This window comes from Salvia splendens, chromosome 8, assembly GCF_004379255.2.
Source record: "Salvia splendens isolate huo1 chromosome 8, SspV2, whole genome shotgun sequence".
Taxonomy (NCBI): Eukaryota; Viridiplantae; Streptophyta; class Magnoliopsida; order Lamiales; family Lamiaceae; genus Salvia; species Salvia splendens.
The window spans coordinates 12,672,756-12,692,286 of NC_056039.1; the positions used below are offsets into that span (position 1 = coordinate 12,672,756).

At 38.1% G+C, this 19,531-nt stretch overlaps 2 protein-coding genes and 1 non-coding gene across 4 annotated transcripts; 2 read left to right on the forward strand and 1 right to left on the reverse strand.

Moving 5' to 3' along the window:
- The first annotated feature begins 273 nt into the window (after window positions 1–273).
- On the forward strand, window positions 274–2,432 carry LOC121743701 (protein IQ-DOMAIN 25-like). 2 transcript variants are annotated; one of them, XM_042137035.1, is made up of 4 exons: window positions 274–354; window positions 1,087–1,420; window positions 1,536–1,733; window positions 1,817–2,432. In XM_042137035.1, the coding sequence occupies exons 2-4, from the start codon at window positions 1,100–1,102 to the stop codon at window positions 2,354–2,356; spliced, it is 1,059 nt and encodes a 352-aa protein (XP_041992969.1). In that variant the 5' UTR covers window positions 274–354; window positions 1,087–1,099; the 3' UTR covers window positions 2,357–2,432. The 2 variants fall into 2 exon arrangements, with proteins under 2 accessions (XP_041992969.1, XP_041992970.1); XM_042137036.1 differs by lacking the exon at window positions 274–354 and adding an exon at window positions 361–687.
- A 2,934-nt stretch (window positions 2,433–5,366) lies between these two features.
- On the reverse strand, window positions 5,367–5,438 carry TRNAG-UCC. Its single transcript has one exon. It is a non-coding gene; the product is annotated as a tRNA-Gly (tRNA).
- An 11,691-nt stretch (window positions 5,439–17,129) lies between these two features.
- On the forward strand, window positions 17,130–19,179 carry LOC121745774 (protein CHUP1, chloroplastic-like). Its single transcript, XM_042139729.1, has 4 exons — window positions 17,130–17,278; window positions 17,359–17,405; window positions 17,563–18,195; window positions 18,349–19,179. The coding sequence occupies exons 1-4, from the start codon at window positions 17,158–17,160 to the stop codon at window positions 19,177–19,179; spliced, it is 1,632 nt and encodes a 543-aa protein (XP_041995663.1). The 5' UTR covers window positions 17,130–17,157.
- Window positions 19,180–19,531: the final 352 nt, after the last annotated feature.

Here is a 19,531-nt window from a genome sequence, read left to right on the forward strand (position 1 = left end):
GTAATTAAGGGGCGGAATAAGGGACGGTTAAGGGACGGAGCGTTGCAGGTTCCGTCCCTTAGTTAAGGGATGGAGGAAAAAAGGACAGTGGGGCCCTCAAATAGTGGTCAAATAGTAATTAAGGGACGGTTTAAGGGACAGTATAGAGACAGCGTAGTGGATGGCCTTACGCACTTTCACCTCTGTCGCTCTCTCACAATAGCTTTTCTATAACTTCATTAAAAAGATTTTCTGCCTAAAATGGCAGAGATTTCTGAGTGAAATCACCCCAAAGTCAATCCCAAAATACACACTCCCAAATCCTACAAGATTTGCTCTCAACAACTTAACAACCCCAGCTACAAGAGAAGAGAAGTACTCTCCTATTTTCCATCTTTTTTCTTGGGTGGACTCAAAAATTAAAGTTTGGATTTTTATCTTTCTTGCATTGGGGTTTGTGAAAAAAATGAGTGTAGAGGTTGAACATGATTTGGCAAGAGGAGAATGAGAGTTGGTACAGGTGTAATCTTGTCCAAAATCCTATAATTGAGTTTTGATTTGAATAATAAAAAAAGGGGTCAGGATTAAATATTCTATAAATTGTGTCAGCTTCCGTGAAGCAAAGAAAGAGAGAGAAAATTTTTTACAGAGGCTTTTGTTTGCTTTTTTCGAATTTGAGGAAGGTTTGTTCTTGAGTAATTTTCCAAGGTAGATTTCGAATAATTGTATGATTATTTTACCGCAATGTTTCACTTTTTGTTGAATTTTGACAGCTCGTGGAATTTGAGGTCGTTAGAAAATGATTCTGCCTTCCTTTCCTTTTTTTTCTTTGAGTTTGTGATTGGTAGAAGTGGAAATTTCAATTATGTGTTACTTTTTTCCAACTTTTTTTTCTCACATATTCCATTTTTTACAACATGTTTCTTGGCCTGTTTTGTTTTTTTTTAAAACACTTGTTCACGAGGTCATGTCGGATGGATAAAAAAAATCATTAGTTTTTCCATTTCAAAAATTGAATCAAGAAAGCGAATTTTATATAAGGCCCATAATTTGAGCATTATTTTATGGTTTTGAATTGATTTGAAATTTATCATTTGCAATCTTTAGTTGAATTGAAAACATGGGGAAAGCTACGAGGTGGCTGAGAGCGCTGCTTGGAATGAAGAAAGGGAAAGAAAAGGAGGGGAATCGGTGGAGCAAAGATTCCGGCGGATTGAGGGATATTCCGGCTGTCGACGCCGCGTGGCTGAGATCTTTGCTTGCCTCAACGGAGGAGCAAACCAATCACGCGATTGTGGTGGCCGCCGCCACTGCCGTCGCCGCGGATGCCGCCGTCGCCGCCGCAAAGGCGGCGGCGGTGGTCAGGCTCACCGGCGGCGGGGGCGGCGGGAGAGAGATGTTTGCTGCTATCAAGATTCAGGCTTTTTTTAGAGGCTTTTTGGTATGTGGAAAATGGAATTATTCAATTCATAATTTGTATTAATAGTATTTCCAATTTCTTGAATTTACATTTTGAAATTCGGATAAATTTAAATGTGGGCCCGGTGATTCGGCAGGCCCGAAAAGCACGGAGGGCTCTGAGAGGGCTTGTGAAGTTGCAAGCACTTGTTAGAGGCTATCTTGTAAGGAAACGAGCTGCCGCGACTCTGCATAGTATGGAGGCTCTTATTCGGGCACAGGTCCTTGTTCAGGCCCGACGGGCCTGTAGGATAACGAACAAGCTCCAGCCCGATGCCCAGTCAAGAAAGTCTGAGGTTAGAGCGAAATTCGAGCCCTTGTGAATGTTTCTTGATTTATATGGTCAACAATTTGAGATAATTTTGTGAATTTGGAGCAGGAGAGAAGTGAATTGATTCAAAGTAAGAGGTTTCCCGCTTGTTTTGATCCATCGGACGAAAGCCCGAAAATAGTCGAGATTGACACCTGTCGGGCAAATTCACGGTCGAGGAGAATGAGAAACGATGATCACTCTCTGTCTTCCCCTAAGAAATATGTCCTTGATCGTCAAGATTTCGACTGGGGATTCGTCCCACAAGGATGCAAGTCTGTGACCGCGCACAACACACAGAGGTTTGGTTGCTCGGGCCGGGCCATGATCGACCTAGAAGAATGCAAGTCCTCGAATGGTTTTTTGGGCCGGGCCACCACACCTGCCAAGAGCATGTGTGGTGACACTTATTCGAACTACCCCAACTACATGACGAAAACGCAGTCGTTCAGGGCGAAGCTGAGGTCCCAAAGTGCCCCAAAGCAAAGGCCTGAACCCGGCCCGAAGAGACGGATGTCATTGAATGAAATAGTGGGATCAAGAAGTAGCTTCACCGGTGTTAGAATGCAGGAGTCATGTATTAAGGTTGAAGAAGATTTTGAGCTCTAGTGTGTTTTTATGTGTGCTTCAATGTTGACGTTTGTCTATTGGGATGGAACTGAGATTGATTTTGTGTGTTGGTTTCTTTTCCTTTGGTTCGTTGTGACAATAGATAGAATTTAAATGTGTAAACTAATTTGCGTTCATTCTTTGGTAATGAATGAAAAATTTCATGTTCAAAACAAATTATACTTCATCCGTTCGTGAATAGAAGTCATGTTTCTTCATTTTAGTCCAACGAAAAATAGGAGCTCCAGTTCATAATTATTATAATGATAAAAAAACCTCATATTCCACTAACTCAACTCACTTACATTTCATTTAAAATTAATATATAGTGAGATTCATAACTTACTAACTTGTTTTCACCCATTTTTCTTAACAAATTTTTAAAACATGTGCCGGAAAAAATGGGACTCATATTAGGGCGGAGTATTAACGGTTTACATTTTTTCCAAAATTAATCGATTACATTAACCTGATGCTAGAGCCTAGAGATTATTCTTTTTTTCTTTGTAAAGTACAAAATGCCACACCTTTTAATTTTTTGCTTTACTTTTTCACCCTGAAACAATTTTTTGAAACTTTTAATGCAAACTTTTTAGGTTCAATTTAATAAAGGAGTAGTTTTTACGGTTTTTAAGGAGAATATAATATGGTCTACGTGCCGTCGTATGGTCTCAAATTAAAATGAATGATCTTATATTGTTTGATGAAAATAAGGTCTTAAATTCCCTAACCAATGATTAGAGCTTGATTTGACTGATAGTTGCGGGAATTTCTTGAAATTTGTGGGCTCTTTGCACTGATTGAGGCTTTATTATATATAAAGAATGAGTGGTGGCCATGGCCAGCTATTAAGGATTAATTTTGTCAATTTAAGGAAATTCGAAAATTAAAATTACTTAAATGTCCTTCAAAATTAAAATTACTTAAATGTCCTTCCCTCATTTTTAGTCTTGGTTTCCCTCCAAATCATCATTGGTAGATAATTCACTCTCTTTTAAATTTTAAATTAAAGATTTCATTAAATACTACTCGACTTAATAGCAAATTTAATTACTATCCTCGTTAATTACTACTCCATTTAAGAGCATCCGCAACGGTGGCGCTGCTCGCCACCGCCGTCCGCGCCGCTGGCACGGCGCTGCTCAATGCATCGAGCAGCGTCGTGCCAGCGAGCAGCTGACATGGCGCGCCCTCATTCGTCAACGGCATAGCCGTTGGGTTTAAATAAAATTTTTTTTAAATCGGTTTTTAATTAAAAAAACCGATAAAAAAAATTCACTTCCCAAAAAAATTATATCCGTTTATAACCGTTTTTTCCCACTTTTTAATTTTTTTTTATTTTTTTTGCCCCAAAAATACACACTTTCATCTATAAATACCCCCAATTTCACTCCCAAAAATTCACATCAAACTACACAATTCTCATCATCATTCTCTCATCTCCATTCTCATCTTCAATCTCTCATATACATTTTCATCTTCATTCTCTCATACCCTACAACATCACTATGTCCGACCAAGGCGATAACCCTACGGGCTCCCACGGTTGGAACCCCGAATGGTTTGGTTCACAACCGTTTCCTAGTCCGGAAACTGAATATTCGGCCCCTCCTCAAACCCAAGATTCGGCCATTCCGGGTGGCTACCGTCCATACCCAATCGACGACCAAGGTGCCTCCGAAGGACGATACAGGTGGACACCGGAGCCTAGGCCGACCGCCCCCTCCCAACCTCCGCAAGCTCCTACTCGCGGCAGCGGTGTCCGCACACCGTACACGCCGGCGGAGATGGATAAATTGTTCAAGGCGTACTTCGAAATCTCCGAAGATGCGGAGGTTGGCACGAACCAATCGGGCGATCACTTTTGGTGGCGCGTATCTCGCCGGTACAATGCAAACCAGCCGCCGGGAACGATCGAGCGCAACGAGAGTATGGTGCGCAACTGCATCGGCCGAGCCAACGACGAAATTGGCAAGTTCAATGGCTATTTCCTCCAGGAGTCGCGGAATGCCGGGAGCGGCCGGAGCGAGGTCGACATCATCACTGCGGAGCTGAGCACATATCAATCCATGAACGGTAAGTCGTTCAAGTACCTCAACGTTTGGAAGGAAACGCGGTTCCACCCGAGGTATTTGGGAGGCGTAACATCCTCCTCTAGCGGCTCCTCCAAACGGTCAAGGTCGGTATTCCTATCCGACTCCGGCTCCGAAGAAGTGGCTAGCCAACTCGCCGGAGCTAACTTGGGTAGCCCCGACGCCGGACCAAGCGGTTCCCAACGCCGACCGCAAGGAAAGAAGAAGGCGGCGGCCGAGCGCCGGCGCTCCGCAACTCCATCGGCCCCCGCCCCCGAACCCGCACCCTATGTTCCACCTCCACCCCCGAACAACTCGTTGTGGGCCCTTTTGGCCCAACTCAATATGGCCGATAGGTCAACTATGACCCCCCACGCAACTTCAAACGCACGAGGGCATGATAGTGGGTCTCCAAAAACAATTGGGGTTGTTGCCGCCGGATGAGTAGTCTTCCTCGGGTAATATTAGCCAATAATTATGTAATTTTTAATTTTTAGTATTTTAATTATGTAATTTTCAATTTTTAGGATTTTAATTATGTCTTTTTTATTTTATTTGTATTTTATAATATTTATTGTGATTTTTTAATGAATTTTAGTATTATGGAAATGTTTATGTTTAATTGAATATTAAATTAATTGTGCTCGTCCTTGCGGAAGAGCACAGTTGTGGGTGTTGTGCTCTTGCCAGAGAGCAGGCATGAATAGTACCGTCCGGGCCCACAACCGGGCCGCTGGCAAGAGCACGGTTGTGGATGCTCTAATAGCATCCGCAATGGGGCGGACGATAGGCCATATCGTCCGCCCGATGTCTCGGGAGCGCCATCGTCGGGCGGCCTATCGTTTGCCACTATGGGTATGCGGACGATGCATAGGGTATCGTCCGCGGCGTCCGCGCGCGGACGATGTAACGCTTTTTTATCATAATTAAATTAAAAATGCGTTTGTCGGGAGTCGAACCCGGGTCTATTGCTTGGAAGGCAATTATCCTAACCGTTGGACTACAAACGCTAGTTGAGATATCTTGAAAACTAAGTTGTTTTATTCGTATGAGAATGATATGACAAAAATAAAAATTCACATCACTTATGATTGAATATGGTGTGATAATTTATGATTAAAAAGTAGAATTCGGTGAAACGAGAATTTGCTTCTTCGAGTTATTAAGATGACTATGTTGTGTGATTGAAATGAAATTTTTTTCCAATTTTTGTAGTGTTTTACTAATTCAAATAAAGAAAATGCTTAGGGCGCCCCACTGCAGGTGGAAGGGTATGAGGATAAAATGATGATGTGGCGGTGCATAGGGCGCCCTATAGGGCGCCCCATTGCTAATGCCTATAAGTCACAATTATTACTTTATCTTTTATTCCCCAAAATCTTTTCCATATCTTTATTTTCTTATTCAATAAGTTAGGTTAGTAGTATTCTAGTATTATAAATAGGAGAGCTTGTTATCATTTTATGCAATCAATCAATGAATAAAAATATTCCTTTTGCCCACAAACCAACATGAGTTACCCTAACCCTAGTTTCATCGCTGCCCGACGGAGGAGTTCCGCGCACAGCCAGAAGCTAGAATCTCCGCCGATCCTATCTCAGGACGCCGGAAGTTTGTATTGATCACCGAGCAATCCGCCGCCGATCACCGTTAAGGAATTGAGTCCTTAACATCTGGTGCTTTCATTGAGAGCTGACCCTCCCACCATCTCGAATCAAAGCTCCACTGCTGCCCGATGGAAAATATTCCGCGCACAGCACCTGCTTTGGTTGCCGAGTCCAGCCTGTCTGCCGAGCTCTAGCCGCCGGATAATCCTACTTCTGCAAAGCCCGACGGGAAGGATTCCTGCGTGCCGCGTTGAAGTCAGACCATCATACATAACCCATACCTCACCACCCAAAAGAAAAGAGTGACCCTCTTCGTCCAATTCATCCAAAAAAAAGGAAGAAAACCACCAAACAGAAGTTTCCCCCTTCCTTCATAGAAAACATCCTATCTTCAGTCCGTCAACATGTCATACGACTATGCCCGCTATCATTGTTATCAACGCTTGTCCAATGATCAGCCACCACCCAGGTACAGGCGTGAACCCTACGGTCTGCTGCAACCTCACTGAATGGGGTCTGTCCAGACGCGCCGCCCCACTTATTGGGATCCGCCCCGACAATGAACCGATAACTGTTATCCACCACCGTATCGTGATCCAGGTATGGTCCCGGATTCATACATCAAGCCGCGAAACTTCTACGCCCGATATCGCTCGTGGCAGCCTCAATATAACCCCGTCCAGCCACCAAAGCGGAGGACCCGATTAAAGCAAAGTTAGACCGCTTATTGGAAGCAGTTGACAAGATAGAAACTTGGTTCGATGCCACAAATCGCCGGTTTAGCAAATTCCGAACATTACCGCAGCCCGAGCCCGATCTTGATCAGCCCCATGTTTCTGCACCACTCCGAAAGATGGCATATTCTCCATCAAGAAATAATGAGGCTTCTTTTGGGCCTTCGCATTTAGTCCCCAATGAATCAACGGCTCCACATGCCACCGCACCAAATCCGTTCAAACCCCAGCGCGTCAGCCTTCGTGTTGGGAACCCCCTCTAATGGCCACCCCTGCTGTAGACCAGATCCACCAACCCTACCAGCCGCCACTGTCGCTGCCGCGATCAAATCACCCTCCGCAATCGAGTCCAGCACAGCCCTTGGAGCTGCCGCCCTACTCCACTCCATGCCCTCTCCAGCCCTTGCACCCGCTACCGGAGGCAGCTCCATTGTTGGCCTCTAATCGTCTTCCGCAAGCTGTTGTCCCGAGCTCGAGGCCAAAGGAGTGGCAAATGAATATGCAAAAGGCTGGTGAGTATGGTTTGATAAATAAAGTTATGCCTTGTTCTCATGATGTTGTGGGAGAAAAGAACATTGTTGAAGATAAATGGAAAGAGAATGGGATGAGACCGAAGGGTTTAGTTGAGAGTAAAGACGATGAAGATAGTGACATACTTAAGATGATCGAAATGATCACCGTGCGCGCATTCGATCCTGGTATATGTGTCAGTCTCAGCAATCAAAAAGGAGAATTTCTTGCTCTGCAGATAGCAAAACCGGATCTACGTGATAGCAAGAAGGAGCTTCCGCATGAAGAAGTAATCAAGTGCTTGTTTGCCACAGGGACCTTTCGCATAGAGCTACCCATGCCTGCAAACCATGTTGTCTTCAATACTGCTCCGAAATTTAGTGGGGATTTGAATGTCACTGTCTCACTGATATTACAAGCATGAATCCTCGATTACCATCGCTCGACACTGATGCAAGGTTGATTCCTCCATGAAATAACAAGCCCTGTTTGATCATTCAGGGACGTGTGGCAGAGCTTTCCATTTTAGCATTGAATTTGGATGCCCACATCAGTCTGCCTTCGTTGATTTTTTATGAGGTGATGAAGGGACACGCTCAGCTGCTTAGTGTGTGTTTGATCCAGGAGGCGACGCCTCGCCAACGCTTTTGCTGTCAACTCTCGTCGTTGCTTCGTGGTTTCCACCTTGAGGACAAGGCGGATTTTAACCATGGGGGAGTTGATACGATCCTCTATATCTTAGGAAATCACAATTATTTAGTTATCTTTTATTCCCCAAATCTTTTCTATATCTTTGTTTTCTTATTCAATAAGTTAGGTTAGTAGTATTCTAGTATTATAAATAGGAGAGCTTGTTATCATTTTATGCAATCAATCAATGAATAAAAATATTACTTATGCCCACAAACCAACATGAGTTACCCTAACCCTAGTTTCATCGCTGCCCGACGGAGGAGTTCTGCGCACAGCCAGAAGCTAGAATCTCCGCCGATCCTATCTCAGGACGCCGGAAGTTTGTATTGATCGCCGAGCAATCCACCGCTGATCACCGTTAAGGAATTGAGTCCTTAACATCTAATTTGATAGGATAAACCTCCTATCGAGTTGATCGGCGTCCGTAGATCGGCGATAGATAAATATCTGTCGCGGGTGAGTGCCCAACTCGCCCGTCGAGTTAGACGGTTTTCTCACTTTGGAGAAGAGAATGAACGATAATATTGATATTCTTGATTGATTTTTCAAATAATTACAATAACTTCTATTTATAATGCTAATAACTAACTTAATGAACAAGAAAACAAAGATATGGAAAAGATATGCAAATCCTAATTTATCTAACTAATAATGCTCGTATCAACTCCCCCGCGGTTGAAATCCACCTTGTCCTCAAGGTGGGAACTCGGCAACCAAATCTGGTGTTGTGCGCGGAACGTCTTCCGTCGGGCAGCGGTGCAACTTTGGTTCGAGATGGTGGAATGCATAACTAGTTGCTATGCGCGGGTGGATTCCCGTCGGGCAGCGCCGTTGCTATGGTTCGATCGGTGTGGCTAGTTGCTGTGCGCGGTGGATTCCCGTCGGGCAGCGACATAGCTGTGATTCGATCGGTGTTTTGGAGGGTGAGCTCTCAATGAAAGCACCAATTTGATAGGATAAACCTCCTATCGGGTTGATCGGCGTCCGTAGATCGGCGATCGATAAATATCTGTCGTGGGCGAGTGCCTGACTCTCCCGTCGAGCTAGACGGTTTTCTCACTTTGGAGAAGAGAATGAACGATAATATTGATATTATTGATTGATTTTTCAAATGATTACAATAACTCCTATTTATAATGCTAATAACTAACTTAATGAACAAGAAAACAAAGATATGGAAAAGATTTGCAAATCCTAATTTATCTAACTAATAATGCTCGTATCAGGGTGGACGATGCCCTATCGTCCGTGTATCGTCCGCGGACGATCTATAGGGCGCGGACGATGTATCGGGCATCGTCCCCACACCCACAGTAGCGGACGATGGCGCGCACGAGGCATCGGGCGGCCTATCGTCCGCCCCATTGCAGATGCCCTAAAGGTACGACGGCTGTCATTTTAGTACTAAGATTTTTCTTTCTTAGTACTATGAAATTAAATTATAAATTAACAAAACCTATTTACGAAATTAAAATATATAACTACGAATCTTAGTTGTAACTCTTAAAAATGAAATTTTATAATTGTATTAATAAACTCATTAAAGAAAATCAATCCTATTTGAAATTATAATTGAAGAAATTAATCTACTACTTTTTGTATTTTATTATTAAATGTAATTGAACAATTAAGGTGATTTTTAGATTAAAATGAACAATCCAATAGTGATTAATGTATAACTTCATTCAAATTTAAAAAATTCACTATATTATAGTATTGAATTGAATCTAAACACTATATTAAATTGTTCTATTTTTATCTAAGATTCAATTGAATTGAGTAGTATCAATTAAAAAATGTCAAGTATATCAAATTAATCTATTTGCCTTTTATATTCTAGTTTTAGATGTAATTGGACAATTAAGGTGAATTTTAGATTCAACACAATTCAAGTGAATCTAATCACTGTTGAATTGTTCAATTGATTATATGTTCAATTGAATTGCTTAGTTACGTCTTATAATCGATTGAATCTAAACTAGGGGTGGGTCGATACGATATATCGTATCGAAAACGTTGTATCGTGTATCGTATCGAAAATATTGTTATCGTATCGATATTTCGATATATCGTACCGAAATTCAATATATCATTCAGAACGATATATCAAAGATCGATACGATATACCGAAATATCGTACCGTTTCAAATACCTGTATATCAAAAAATATAATTTCAAAACTGAAAAATAACACAAAAATATATTAAATTTCAATATATTTTGATATATACGGTATATTTCAATAATTCAATATGTATTGATTTTCAATATAATTCGATATACCGAAAATACCGATATATATCGTATCTTCGATATAAAATGATATATCGCGATATAAGGAAATTCATATCGTTATCGTATCGAAAACTTACGATACGATACCGTGTCGTATCGAAAATTACGATATACCGAAAATTCGATAATTTTCGATATTTTTCAATACGATACGAGCGATATATCATTTTTTTCGATATTTTTCCCCCCTAATCTAAACACTATTGAATTGCTTAACTGATTATATGTTCAAATAACTCTAAGTTCAATTGAACTTTTTTGTTACATCTTACAATCGAATGATTCTAACACTATTGAACTACTCAACTGATTCTATGTTTAATTAACTCCTAGTCCAGTTGAATTGTTTAGTTGCATCTTATAATCGAGTGAATCTAAGAACTATTGAATTTCTCAATTGAATATTTGTTCAATTTACACTTTACACTAAGTTCAATTGAATTATTTAGTTACGTCGTATATTTGAATGAATCTAATCATTTTCGAATTGTTCAATTGATTATGTGCTCAATTAGTTCTAAGTTTAATTGAATTATTTAGTTACATCGTGTGTTTATGTGAATCTAAGCACTATTGACTTGTTCAATTGTTTCTAAATTCAATTGAATAGTTTAGTTACATCTTATATTTAAGTGAAACTAACCACTATTGAATTTTGTTCATTTCAATATAGCTTCAATCAAATATCAAACTAACCTATATTCGGTTGAGTAATCTGTTTTCTTAATTTATCAAACTAAGCTATATTCTGTTGAGTAATCTGTTTTCTTAATTTTTAAATCAATGTGTTTATTTGTTTATATGATTATTATTATTGTTATTTTGTTAATAAATTTTGAATTATTATAATGTCAAACATTACTATTTTGTTATTATTTCAGTTAGTTGATTGATTTTAATTGATTAATATAAATTTATAATCCCATCAACCTTCTTAATTGATTAGAGTATTATATTGGACCAAATTTATTTAAGGATTGTTTGGTACTTATATTAAACTTCACATGCCCTGGAGAAATGGGACTTTCTTAAAACCACACACAATAACACATTTATTTTTAAATTCAAAATTTTGAGTCACTTCATAGACTTATAGCATATGAATACGATGTAACAAAGTCTTTGTCAACAGTCTTCAATAAAAATGTGAAAACCATTACATAAAAATTCCTGTACTATAAAAAGAAAGATAATGAAAAATCATTATCAGATTCAAAAAATATGCTACTGTGTCAATAATCTTTAATCTTGAATATTTGGTAGTACATAGAAAATAGCGATATTCGGCTGAAAAGAATCAGCTCATGAATTACACAATTATAGTACACAATTATAACAGTAACTCATTTTTGTATATTTGGACATTTGAGAAATTTATATGCCAATATACATACAAACAAATACTACCACTACATGTTATCTAGCCAAAAAATCGCTCGGTCTCATCTTCTTCTCCAAATATATATTTATCTTCTTTTTGCAGATGACAAACTTATTCCTACCCAAGTTCTGCTCGTTGACCAGTTCAATCAAGTACGTCTCTTTCTTCCTCTATTTGATAATAAGAGCACCTGCAACGGTGAGCACACGCTCACCGTCCGTCCTTGCCGCTGGCAAGGATGAGCTTGTCCACCGCTGCGTCTTGCCGCTGGCACGGACGTGCTCTATGCATAGAGAACGTCCGTGCCAGCGAGCAGGGCGACGTGGCGTGTTTCTATTGGTCGTTGGCATTTTCTTTTTTTCTTTTTTTTAAAAAATAAAAAATAATACCAAAAATTTAAAAAAATTATTTTCGGATTCCCAAAAATATAGTCGTTTTATTACCGTTTTTTTGAATTTTTTTTAAAATTTTTTTAAAAAAAGTTAATCCCAAAACCATCTTTTTGGACGAAATTCGGTAACTTATGAATTTAATTATGTAATTTTTAATTTTTAGGATTTTAATTACGTACTTTTTAAATTTTAGGATTTTAATTATGTACTTTTAAATTTTTATGATTTTAATTATGTAATTTTTAATTTTATTGTAATTTGTAATATTATTCAGAGTATTTTCAATGTCTTTTAATTTTGTGGAAATGTTTTTATTTAAATTGAATAATGGAATGGTGGGACCCTTGTGCTCGTCCTTGCGGAAGAACACAGCTGTAGGTGTTGTGCTCTTGCCTAATAGCAGGCAGAAAAAGTGGGGTCGGGCCCACAACCGTGCTCGTTGGCAAGAGCACGGTTGTGGATGCTCTAAGCAAAAAACCATGAATGTAAATGAATTTTCAAAAAAATAAAAAAAAAACATATTAGGGATCACGATAGTTCAACACTATAAATCATAGATATTGTGCAAAATTGCAAAAAGAAGAAGAATGGGATGCCTTATGCAGAATGGTTGAAGTTACTTCAATTCAACAATGAATTGCAATGTTGTTGAAGTTGCCCTGTCAAAAACCAATTTCTATTAGGCTCCGTTTGGTACTTGCAATTGAAATTGGAATTCTATGGAATTGAATTGGAAGAAATTGAATTCTAATTCAATTCTAAATCCTATGTTTGGTAAAGTGAAGTAATTAATATGAAATTGAATTTGAATAATTTGTGCGTTCACACACTGTACACACACTTCACACAAAATACACATACTATACACACATAATACACACACTTCACACACACCGCACACACTTCACACATTTCACACACTTCACAAACTACACAAATTTCACACATTTCACACACTACACACATTTCACACATTTCACACACTACACAAATTTCACACATTTCACACACTATACACACAAATTTCACATATTTCCCACACTTCACACACTACACAAATTTCACACATTTCTCGCACTACACACATTTAACGAATTACACATACTACACAAATTTCACACACATTCACACTTTACACATATTTTACACATGTCAAGCATTCGATTTTTGGATTTTTTTTTCAATTTTAGATTTTTTTTCCTGATCTGAATCAAAAAAATGAAATTTTCCAAAAGTTTAAACTGAAACAAATTTGAAAGTTTGGTTTGTGAATAGTGTGTGTATTTTGGGTATAGTGTGCGTAGTGTGTGTATTTTGTGTAAAATTTGTGTCGTGTGTGTATTTTGTGTGTGTAATGTGTGTAGTATGTGTATTTTGTGTATAGTGTATGTAGCGTGTGTATTTTGTGTAATGTGTACATAGTGTGAAATGTGTGAAATTTGTGTAGTGTGTGTAGTGTGTGAAATTCGTTTAGTGTGTGTAGTGTGTGAATTGGTTGTAGCGTGTGAAATGTATGTAGTGTGTGAAATGTGTGTAGTGGGTGTAGTGTGTGAAATGTGTGTAGCGCGTGATATTTGTTTAGTGTGTGAAATGTATGTAGTGTGTGAAATGTGTGTAATGCGGGAAATATGTGAAATGTGTGTATTGTGTGAAATTTGTTTAGTGTGTGAAATGTATGTAGTGTGTGTAGTGTGTGAAATGTGTGTAATGCAGGAAATGTGTGAAATTTGTGTAGTGTGTGAAATGTATGTAATGCGAGAAATGTGTGAAATTTGTGTAGTGTGTGAAATGTGTGTAGTGTGTGAAATTTGTGCAGTGTGTGAAATGTGTGTAATGCGGGAAATGTGTGAAATTTGTGTAGTGTGTGAAGTGTGTGAAGTGTGTGAAATTTGTGTAGTGTGTGAAATGTATGAAATTTTTGTAGTGTATGAAGTGTGTGAAATGTGTGTAGTGTGTGAAATGTGTGTAAAATTTGTGTAGTGTGTGAATTGCATGTAGTGTGTGTAGTGTGTGAAATGTGTGAAATGTGTGTGTGTGTGTGTGTGTGAAATGTGTGTAGTGGGGTAGTGAAGCTATCTAATTTTATGACTTTGTGTAATTCCAATTTTCTATTTTTGATATGGAATTCAAATCATGGAATTGTAAAATTTGGAATTATAATTCAATTCCAATTCTATACATTTTTGTGATACCAAACAATGGAATTGGAACACACCCTTAATTCTTTGAGCCTTCTCACGGAACTAAACTCTCTTCTGGAACATAATCGAATATGATTTCGTGTTTCCATGAATGTAAATCATCACTGTACAAACAAATTTATAGTAAATTAGTAGCTTTTCGCATTCTCAATTTTTTTTAATCCAATGCCATTTATTATAAAATTAAATTAATAATAAATGATTTTTAAGTTTTTGACATTTCAAATCATAATCATTAATAGAATTATTACTAATAGATTTTGTCTTGCTAGTTGCTACCCTAATAACATTTGAATAAAAACGTTTAGTCATTTGCGCATTTATTGCATTAAATTGATCAAAATTAATTTTTTTTACTGAATGTTCTAAACGCATGGAAAATTAATACTACTACATAATAACCCTAAAAATTTATAAACGCATTATTGGAAAAATTAATTATTTTACATAGTGGATTGCATTTATACATATGAAACTGCCGTATGTATCTAAAATTATCACTCCTACTACATGAATTTAAATTAATTGTAGTGACACTCAAAATTTATAAATTATTCAAAATTTAGTCAAAACTCACCTTTTTTTACTCGCCTTTTATACATGTATAGATATTTGATAAGTTAACTGGAAAACGAATTAGTGATCTAAAAATTTGAGGTGAAGGAAAATTACTGTTTGCTAAACACTTAAATCATAAATTAATATTGTAAAATATATTGAATGTACCCACACAAGTTTAAAGAAAATGACATGTGAAATTGGAGACCTAAATAAATGTAAGAATAACATAATTAAGTGGCCTGTGGCCTGTCTCCTGTAGCACGAACATCGATCACTAATTTTTTATAATAATATATTAATCCAAGGAAAATATATTAAAATTGGCGTCACCTTTATAAATACTTAAATCAGATAACAATATGTTATAATTATAATTACTTAGTACCCCATCTTTATAATTACTTAATCAGATAGCAATATGTTAAAATTGGCGTCTCCTTTAAGGCTTTAATTAGTACCCATCTTTAATCATTTTATACTCATATACTGGAAAATAATTCAAAGACGTTCAAGAAAGTAAAGATAGAAATTAGAAACCTTGACATTAGAAAATGTTATCTAAATATCTGTAGGTGGGCCATTAAGGACTAAGTAATGAAATAATCAGGGTTAGCTTTGAAACTCTACGAAATTAGAATTTAATATAACATCTCTATTCTTTTTAAACCACCACACATCACAACAAGAAAACTTTGAATTTTGAAACCAGGAGGTGGAATTGATCGATAAAAGGGAATTTAGAATGTCAATTCTTTTAAATTTCTTTTAAGTTTTTCGCTAGTTCTTACCAATATTTTTTTAAATATGTGTTATAATTAAAAGTTTACATTTTCGCTATCAATCCATTCGATCATGAAAAGGCCATAGGGGTGTTAAACAAACTCCAATTGAGAGAAGGTAAAAAAGGGACAAGATTTAAAGTGAAGAAATTTAATTGCCAAAAGCAAAAATCAACATTAAAATTTAAAGGAAGTTTGTTTATCCACGATAAACATTGCTTTCGCTTATTGTAATACCAGAGCATTGGATTAATTGGATATAAATCAAAATAATATGCACACGGAGTATTAAAGAATGAAGAAAAATCTTGTCTTTTCCTTTTATTAAAGTCTAACCCCTACCCAATTATTAATGAGGACCTAAATCTCGATTTCTACAAACACCATATCAATATACTCTCTCCGTCCCGCAATAGGAGTCATATTTAGTTATGACACATGCTTTAAGAAACGTAAAGAAAAGTTAGTTTAATACGTTAGTAGAATAAGGGTCACTTATATATTAGTTTTATAATAAAATATAAGTTAAATAAGTTGGTAAAATATGAGGTTTACTTATCATTTATGGTTAAAGGGAAATATGATTCTTATTATGGAATAGACAAAAATAGCAAAATAGGATTCTTATTATGGGACGGAGAGACATCATATTTAATTTCACTTATCTTACTCCCACACACCATTATGAGAGCTTTTGTAGACTTGGTCAAGCAAAACAAGACAATGATTTAAGAAAAACTGAAGTCGAGACTTCCCCGCAAGGATTTTTCAAGGTTACTTTATGTTGAACATATTTTTTCTTGTAGTTATTGATGTTATTGGTGAATAAGTAATTACCAATTTTAGATTCTTGGATTTTTAGAGTTGTTGACTTTGATGATATTTTAATTAATTTATTCAATACCTACCTATGTTTTACTTTAATCGTTCATGTTCCTAATGTTTTTTTTATTTAGTTAATAATTGAATGATTTGATACAAGACTTGAGAGATGGGTAATAATGTATGACTAGGAATAGTAAACACCTTATTTACTCTGGTCGTGTAAATCTGTTGGAAAATCATAATTAAATCTGTTGGATAATCTTTAAGAAAAAAGATAAATATACATAAATCCTAATGTTAAATGCTAAAGTCAACCAATCTAATCTAGTAATAATGCATTATTAGTAGATCACAGAAAAATTAAAAAATATTAACCAAATTTTGTGCACTCTACAATCCAAAATTAGAAAGAAAAATAAAAAAACAAAAAGCATGAAGATAACAACTGCAGAGAAAACCAAAAATTAATCATTAAAAAGAGAAACAGCATAATCTCAAAACGGACGCCAACAAAAACAACCCATAATTCCGACAGCCATCTCTCTGGATATATCGATCACAATCAGTCAGGGGGAAATTGTATGTCTCTCATTTTTTGTCTATTATTTTGGGATTTACAAAATTGATTTTTGATATAGGTTTGTTTCTCAGATGAGAGAGGTGGCCATGATGGAGAAGAGGGTAAAACATGTAGATTGATATATGATTTCCACCCCTAAATGTATTCTTTTTTTCTTTATTTTGATTGAAAATGGAAGTCAAACATTCAAAGGAGGTTGCCACACATTTGAAAATTGGCTTGACTGTGGCTTTATCCCTCGGTGGGGCTCTCTATACCTATCATAGATTTAAAAACATCAAACTTCCTCACGGTACAATACAATTACAATTTCAGATGAATGAGAACATGAGATAATTCTTTTCTTGACATTTCATGTATGTATAATAATAGGTCATGGAAGAAATGTCGATTCAAGAAAGGAAATTAGCGATGATCAGGTGAAGAACATCTGTTCACGTCTATATTTACATGTCAACAGGTTAACTACATTTAGTTGACATACACTTTATGTCAACGTCCTAGGTTGTTGATATAGTTGTCAGTTATCAATTTAAGATAGTTATCATCTGATTGCAATTTTTTTTTGGACTGCAGAATAATCAACAGCATAGAAGAATCCTCTCGTTGAATTCCGAAGACGATCCGTGTCTGAAGAAGAACGACTCGGACGAGGAGGGGCAGGAGCGGGAGGTGCGTAGGCTACGCAACCGGGTGAAATTCCTTGAAGAAAAGGACAGGAACCAGGAGCTCCAGCTCCTCGAATACTACGGGATCAAGGAGCAGCAGACAGCGGTGATCGAGCTCCAGAACCGCCTCCGGCTGAACACCATGGAGGCGAAGCTGTACAATCTAAAGATCGAGTCGCTGCTGCTCGACAACAGGCGGCTGGAGGCTCAGGCGGCTGACCACGCCAATGCCACGGCCGAGCTGGAGGCAGCCAAGGCGAAGATGAAGACGCTGAGGAAGAAGCTGAGGGCGGAGGCCGAGAAGAATAAGGAGCAGATTCTGAGCCTGCAGGATCGGCTGGCGATGGTGCAGGATCATGAAATGAAGACGGCGGAGGTGGATTTGGAGATGAAGCAGCAGCTCGAGGAGGCGTGCGAGCTGAGGCTGGAGCTCGAGGAGATGAGGAAGTGCAATGATATCTTGAAGCTCGAGAACATCGAGCTCGCGCAGAAGCTCGAGTACGTGCAGATGCTCGCTGAGAACGCCGTGGATAACGAAGAGGTACGCCTTTCAGCGTGTCTGTTTTTTCATAAGAGTGAACTTCAAAACTGATCCATACGATAAAAAACAAAAGAGTACTACTCATTTGATATCTTTTTTCCTTGTTTTACCCTTCAGTTTAAAAAGGGTATAAAATGTTGTTTTGTATAATAGGTGGTGGAGCTGAAGGAAGAGAGCTTCCATCTAAAGCAAGAGAACAAAGAGTGGAGAGAGGAGGTTGAACGGATGAAGGCGGAGAAGGCGACGGACGTGGAGGAGTTGATCTTCCTACGATGGATCAACGCGTGCCTCAGCAACGAGCTAAAGAACTACCAACCGGCCGGGAATAGCATTGCCCGAAACCTGAGCCCTAAGTCGGAGGAGAAGATAAAGAAGCTCCTACTCGAATACGCCAACAAAGAGCCAAAGACCATCGACTCCAACTACCTCGAATCCGACCAATGGTCTTCGTCTCAAAACTCGTGCATGACCGACGAGCGTGACTTGGATCTCCCGTCCACAAGCAAGCCCGGGAAGGCCAAAATTTTCGGCAAGCTCAGACGGCTACTCCTCGGGAAAAGCTCCCGACGCCAGACTCCCTTGGTGGATCGCACCCCATCCGCGGATAATATCCCGGGACGCTTGTCGTGCGAATACCCAGCGGGCTCACCAAGGGTGGTGGACGCCGGGGGCAATGACATCATCAAGGCGTCGTCGATCCTTTCCAGGAGCGGGTCCCGCAGGTCCTTCGACGTCCCAAGGTCATACTCCCGAGGGAATATGACCATGGCCGCCACCAGTAATGGGTCGCGGCCGCGGAGTAGCAACGTGGATGATCCATCCAGTTTAATTAATAGAATCGAGGCATTGGCAGACTACGAATCGACAAGTTGGTCAACGGGAGACCAAACTACGTCTAGGGAGGAATTAAAGAAATTTTCAGAGGCTTTCAAGGAATCACGCTCCAAATATTCCTTTAGGAGTTCGTTTGAATCTACCTCTTGATTTTCTATGTAAGGATTTTATCAAATTTTCAGAGTTATGGTGTTCATAGTAAGAGCTAATTTTGAAAACAATTTAGATTTCTCAATCTATTTTTTAAGTTAAATATTACTATATGTTTACTTTATGGCTATTTACATACTTACCTATTCCTCTTAAAGTCTTAATCAATATTTTCAAATAATAATTATTGATACTAACGTATAGTAGTTATCAAAAGAGAGAAATAGCAGTATAAGATAACGTATAGTAGTTATCAAAAAAGAGAGAAATAGTAGTATAAGATAAATAGAGAAAAATAAATGTGTGAAAAATAGCTAGTGGGAGAAGAGAGATAGAGAGAATGTGCTTGATT